Below are 6,610 nucleotides of genomic sequence, written 5' to 3'. Positions count from 1 at the left end.
TAAGACTTTGTGTGAAAGGGATTCTCTGAGACTGAGTATGTAATGGTCCCATCCACTCCCTTTTTCTGCAGTTTGACCTTCTCAGAAATATGTGGGAAAATATGACCTTAGAGAGGAGGCGCGCACATCCAAAAAAACTGACAGGTCCCGGATTGCAAAAGTTCAGAACATGAGAGAACAAATCTGAAACCACACACTGAGCTCCACGCTAACGGTTTTAATCACCAAGTAACGTTTCGGGTGACTGCCCCCCTCCTGGCTCAAAGAACATGACCTTCCAACATGTTTCCATTATCATGCTGGAGGGTTTCTTCTGGTGCTGTATGCAAATTCTTTAAAAGGCTTTAAAAGCGCTGGAGACCACTCATGTGGGGCACAGCCTCCTCCAGAACAGCCCACCTAGACCCTCCTCTGCTCTCCTCGCATCTGCCTCAGCATGGTGTCATATTCCAGCCGCATGTCCCTCTCTGGAGGATCCATCAGTGGGGGATCTTCTCGCCTTTCCCTCTCCGGGGGTAGCAGCCGTACGGGCATCATGAGAGCCGGTAGCGTGTACGGCGGCGCCGGCGGTGCAGGGGTCCGCATCTCCGGTTCATCCCGCATTCTGTCCATGGGTGGAGGTGGTGGTGGTGGATTCGGTGGTGGTGCAGGCTATGGATTTTCCGCCGCTGGAGGAGCAGGAGGAGGCTTCAGCCTGGGAGGCTTGAGTGGAGGAGTCATCGGCAACGATAAGTTCACCATGCAGAACCTCAACGACCGTCTGGCTGCCTACCTGGTCAAGGTGCAGGTCCTGGAGAAGGCCAACGCGGAGCTGGAGATGAAGATCAGACTGTTCCTGGAGAGCAAGGCTGTTCCTCAAGCGCACGACTCCATGGGCTTCATGAGTGTCATTGCCGATTTGCAGTCCAAGGTACTGTACTGTAAGTTAGCCAAAGTAAATGGTTCATTTTTGTTTTTTCGATGGTATATTTTTTCACTATAGACTTTTCTTTTTATATTGACACCTGAGCCAAAAGAAATTCTTTACTTCTATATTCAGTGCATTAAAGATTCTGATTCTGATAACCAAAACATAACAGGTCGCTAGAATTTAACTCTGCTATTCTTGTTGGCATCTTCGTATCACTGCAAAAATTAATTTAGTTTTTTTGTATTTCAATTCAGATACAAGGATTCCTTCAACTGAAGGGCTCCATACATCTTGCTGTTGATAACTCTAACATGGTTGTGGATGACTACAGACGGAAGTGAGGCTTTGTATGCATTCATGTTCACATTCATGTACTGTACACAAAATAAGAGCATATATAGTCTTTGTTTGATTTCTTTTGGCTATGAAATAGGGTTGATACTGTATAGATGGACATTTTTCTGTGGGTGATGCTACATGAAATGTAATTGGTATGAATTCTGATATGTGTCTTTTAACAAACATTCTGTGGATTTGAAGGTATGAGAGCGAGTTCTCCATTCGCCAGTCGGTGGAAGCAGATGTGGCCGGGCTGAAATTTGTCCTTGGCGACCTGACCTCTGCCAATAAAGACCTCACTCTTCATCTGTCTGGCCTGCAAGAAGAGCTGCACATGCTCAAAAACAGCCACGAAGAGGTACATTACCCAACTGTATCTGTTGCATTGCATACAACCTACTTCACAGTCACTTCAGCCAAGAGGTGGCTGCAGTAGACAGTGGTTCTCATAATAGCATAATGGCATTGTAGCATTAGCAAGATGCAGTCAGGGATTTTGCAGGAAGTCATCCTTTGTTTGTGTTTATGTTTACTTAAATTGAATAACAGAGGCTTTTGTGCAACATGACGGGACAATTGCTCTGCCGCTAGTTTGGAGTTTAACACAGATTTAAACTCCAACTCCCAACTCCAGTTTAAAACCATGTGAAACTCCAAACTAGAGACAGATATATTTAAACAATACATTTTAACCAGGGACCAAACAAAGCATGAAGAGGTAATTCACTCTTACCTTCCATATTCCCAGAGAAATTCCATGCCAGGTACTGTTTTGGTTTGAGTGACAGCCTGGCCCCACTTAGATGGTTATTAGCTTTCAGAGCCTGGGATGGAATGCCTTCAGAAACTGCCTTCAGTTTTTGTTGTACACTGTTCTCACAACAGGGGCAGATACTGTAACATGCATGAGGAGATGAATGCTGAATGTGACAAAAAAAAATGATGGGCATGAGATGAAGTAAATCCCAGACAGCACCTTTAATAGCAATAGCAACATCTCAGACAGCACCTTTAATAGCGATGTCAATATCTCAGACTGCACCTTTAATAGCAATGTCAATATCTCAGACAGCACCTTTAATAGCAATGTCAATATCTCAGACTGCACCTTTAAAGATACCCTGTGCAACAATTTCATAGTCATAAAATCGCTTAGAAATCGTTGTTTTGCTTGACTGGCCAGTTTTATCGAAATCAGTCATATTTACTCCCGCCCCCAGTGTCCCTATCCGCTATTGCAGTTTGTGCAGGAGGCGATCGTTCCTTGTTTACATCTGGAAGTCTGAAACGCGCAAGGAACAAGAAGAACCACGCTTGCAATTTATATATATTTATATAGCCTATGTTATGTATAAATATTCACCCTAAAGCTGTAGGGGAAGCTCTGAAGAGAAATATGCAAGCATAAAACGAGCGAAAACGAAAAGCAAAACCAAAACCGGAGATGAAATCGCCAATCCTACATAGTTTCTCTTTGATAGCAATATCAATATCATAGTAATAGTCGAACGGCTACATTCACAAAAGAAGTGTTTTATTAGTGAAAGTGAAGAAAAGGGAATTACGGCCCTCTCCAACATGATTGACAGGTTCACACCAGGGGGCACACATACCTCTCCTACGGCCGTAAATCATTCTGTCCACTGCAACCTAAAGCCTACAATTCTGCATCAGCACATGACATGTGCAGTCAAGTGGATGTTCATAGTCATGTGTGAAGACCAGGGCCTATATTAGTAAGTAGTAGTAGATGTGATAGTAATAGTACTAACTAGTAGTGATGATAGTAGTAGAAGTAGTAGAGGTAGCAGTAGTAGTAGTGGTGGTAGGTGTGGTAGTAGGCTAATAGATGTAGATGTACTGTAGTAGTACTAGTAGTAGTAGTGACGATAGTGCTGACATTAGTAGTAGTAGTAGCAGTGGTGGTAATAGTAGTGGTGATAGTGGTAGAAGTAGTAGTGACAATAGTGGTGATATTAGTGGTAGTGATAGTAGTAGCAGTGGTAGTAGTAGTACTGATGAAAGTGGTAGTAGTAGTAGTAGTAGCAGCAGCAGCAGTGATAGCTTTAGCAGTATAGCAGGTGTTGTAGCTGTATTAGTTGTTTGTTATGGTGGTATGGCACACCCATTCCATTTTAGGCCTGTAGTTTGCTTTGATTTGAACGACTAAGTCCCAGCTTATGTTCATTTAATTTTCCCGCTCTGAAAGGACCTGCTCGCCCTGCGCACACAAGTCGGGCACCAGGTCAGTGTGGACGTGGACGCTGCGCCCCAGCAGGACCTCTCTGTTGTCCTGGCGGGAGTCCGCCAGCACTACGAAACTGTGGCCGCCAAGAACAAGCAGGAGCTCGATGTGTGGTTCCAGGCCAAGGTCAGTGAACTATGAACAGTGTATTCTAAAGAAAGATCATGATTCTTCTAAGTCCGGATGTTCCGTTAAGTGTGGAAGGTCTTTTTCTTTTTTTTTCGATAACGAGGTAATGTGGATAAAATTCATTTGATAAACGGAGGGGGGGAAATATTCGGTTTTAAAAATACCCGGGTACGTGTGTACATAGCCTCAGTTACTTTTGAAAGAAGTAACTAGTGACTGCAAGTAACAGTAACTTACCCAACACTAACATATATGTATGCACAGTATATATATCATATATAAACACTAATGTCACAATTGTCTGGGGAACGTCTCCTGTTGCAGACGGAGGGCTTGAAGAAGGAGGTCACCACCAGCACCAGCACCCTGCAGGTCAGCAGCTCTGAAGTGACCTCCATGAAGAGCACTGTCCAGGCCCTGCAGATTGAGCTCATGTCCATCTCCACCATGGTACGTCCACAGCCCAGTCAAATGGGGTGATACAAAGCATGTGTGTGTGTGTGTGTGTGTGTGTGTGTGTGTGTGTGTGTGTGTGTGTGTGTGTGTGTGTGTGTGTGTGTGTGTGTGTGTGTGTGTGTGTGCTCTGCAGATTGAGCTCATGTCCATCTCCAGCATGGTACAGTACGTCCACTGATCCTCTACACTGGATTGCCTCTCATACTGTAGAAAACCAGTGGGGGAAAAACACTGTGTATAAAATATATTTTGTGTATGTATGTTTGTACTCACTGGTCCTGTGTTTGTGTGCATATGTGTGTCTGTCTGTCTGTCTGTCTCTCTCTCTCTCTCTCTGTGTGTGTGTGTTCACAGAGAGCTTCATTGGAGTCCACCCTTGCTGAGACAAAGACCCGGTACGCAGGCATGATGTCTGGGTTCCAGTCTCAGGTGAGCAGCCTGGAGGCCCAGCTAGCCCAGCTGCGTATCAACCTGGAGAGCCAGAGCTCAGAGTACCAGATGCTCCTGGACATCAAGACCAGGCTGGAGCTGGAGATCGCCGAGTACAGGAGACTGCTGGATGGCCAACTTAGCAGGTATGTGGAAAAACTCAATTTCACCATTTCAGCTGTTGTATGAAATGTCCGATACAACTTTTTAGAGGATGAAAAAAGCCTCGGCCAGTATACAAAGGCTGTGTTAGACAGATGGTCTTTCATTTTTCCAAAGGGATAATCACTGTCACACATCTCTCTGCACTGCATCATTTAGTCAATAGAGGGATGCTATGAAGTCTCTAACAGGGGAGCTACACCAGGTGCTTAACTGAATTGTTCCATTCGCGATGCATAAAATCCATTTTACAAGACTGGTCGTTCTTTCCGAACGTACGCCCACTGTGGCGTCTGGTGTAGCTATTTCCATTGATTATAGTGATTATTAACTGCTGCAGCATACGCGTCGCGAACGGTCTGCTTCAGTTACGCGCCTGGTGTAGCTCCCCTGTGAGCGTGAGATGCGTAGGAGTGGGAACACCAGCAGTGTGGTGTCACTCTGTTTGGTTCAGATCAGGTGCGAGTTCCCTGTCTGATCACCTGCACTCACCTCTGTGTGTGTTTCTCTTCAGCTCGTCCTCCTCCTCGTCCACCAGCACCAAGTATGTCACCGTGACGGAGGAGAGGGTGAATGGCCAGGTGGTCTCCTCCTCCACCTCGTCCTCCACCTCAGGCCTTATGTATCGCTGAGGAAAAGCGCTCACAAGCGTTCACAAGCGTTCTTCACCCTTGAGTCGTGAATCTGTCCGAGGTTTCTTCCTACTGTATATGTATCTCCAATTCTAGGGTTTTCTTCCTTGCCCCTGTTACTCATGGGCTCTCTTCAATGTTTAACACTCTGTAAAGCGCCATGAGACATGTGTAATGTTTTGGCGCTCTATAAGTGAAATTAAATTGAAATTAAATTGACATTAAAAACACCAGGGGGAGCCAGAGAGCAGCAGTTTGTGGACTTGGAATGAATGTCAAAATAAAATGTCTGGATAATATGTGTGCTACCTCTGTCTTTATTTTTGATGTTGTTGTTGTTGTTGTTGTTGGCAATTGCAATGCTCATATTCTGTTAGTCACTTTGGACAAAAGTGTCAAGTGGGTAACCTATTTGTTAATTGCATGTCTGTGGTTGACTCAGTACGAGCATTGAGAATAGCCGAATGGCTGAAACGTCTGCTCACCCAGTAAAAAAGAGTTTTTTCAGCAAAGACTTTGTCTATTTTTTACAGAGTGCGAACCCTTACTACCTTTTCCTGACAAAAGTGTCATAAAATAGGTACAATAACCATAACCGTATGCGTATAACATAACCATAAGCATGGTTGGAGTGGTGGTGTTTTCTGGAGCAATATGTATCTGTACTCCAATCTTTTGAAAATAAGTCATTGGTGACAGATAAATATAAGATAAAACAGATAAGAAATATTGGGAAAAGGTCTAATTTTTCAATCAGCTGAAATAAGCTCTTTTGAATGGAAAGGCATGGCTGACATTCATCTCACAGTAATAATCATTCCCAGCATTTGCCGGAGGTCTAAATGATGTCAAACCACTTGACAACCTGCCGACCCGGTTTGAACAGGTATTCAGACAAGACTTTGCAGGTAAGAAGCTGGATACGATGTAAGCTGTTGTGGAAGTCTGGTCTTGCCCATGAATAACTTGCTAATGGAGTAAAACGGAATCATTTAGGTTAGATCACCAGAGCTTGTCATCATTCTTATTCAAGCTCAATTCAATAGCAAACAAAGACAAAAAAAGAAAAACAAGCTTCAGCTTTGTCAAAACAGATGCTTGGGAGATAAAGGTTTTTTTTTATTTTTTTAAATCATTTAAAGTCTTTTAGACAGACTTTCTCACTCAGTCCCCACCCAGTCAAATGTAAAATGTACTTTTACTGACAATGCCGATTTCCATGACCTGCTATATCTGTCTGCTATAACTAATGGTGCATTGAAATTTTTAAAGCAGGCGCATACTGAAGCATTCTAGAATCTTTGACTT

General features: G+C 43.9%; 1 protein-coding gene across 1 annotated transcript; it reads left to right on the top strand.

Annotated features, from left to right (window-relative positions):
- The first annotated feature begins 392 nt into the window (after positions 1 to 392).
- On the top strand, positions 393 to 5,531 carry LOC134077069 (keratin, type I cytoskeletal 13-like). The gene is made up of 7 exons (XM_062532455.1): positions 393 to 910; positions 1,165 to 1,247; positions 1,451 to 1,607; positions 3,459 to 3,620; positions 3,948 to 4,073; positions 4,434 to 4,654; positions 5,185 to 5,531. Exons 1-7 carry the CDS (start codon positions 437 to 439, stop codon positions 5,300 to 5,302), a joined length of 1,341 nt encoding a protein of 446 aa, XP_062388439.1. The 5' UTR covers positions 393 to 436; the 3' UTR covers positions 5,303 to 5,531.
- The last annotated feature ends 1,079 nt before the right edge of the window (positions 5,532 to 6,610 follow it).

This window comes from Sardina pilchardus, chromosome 3 (genome assembly GCF_963854185.1).
Source record: "Sardina pilchardus chromosome 3, fSarPil1.1, whole genome shotgun sequence".
Lineage (NCBI taxonomy): Eukaryota > Metazoa > Chordata > Actinopteri > Clupeiformes > Clupeidae > Sardina > Sardina pilchardus.
The sequence above is the reverse complement of the archived record's forward strand: the minus strand, read 5'-3'. Positions and strand labels throughout refer to the sequence as shown.

Bases quoted from the DNA above. Each gene is read 5' to 3' on its own strand.
- LOC134077069 (XM_062532455.1), top strand. From the start codon at position 437: ATGGTGTCATATTCCAGCCGCATGTCCCTCTCTGGAGGATCCATCAGT. The intron at 1,608-3,458 runs GTACATTACCCA...CCGCTCTGAAAG, and splicing joins TCAAAAACAGCCACGAAGAG to GACCTGCTCGCCCTGCGCAC. The intron at 4,655-5,184 runs GTATGTGGAAAA...GTTTCTCTTCAG, and splicing joins CTGGATGGCCAACTTAGCAG to CTCGTCCTCCTCCTCGTCCA.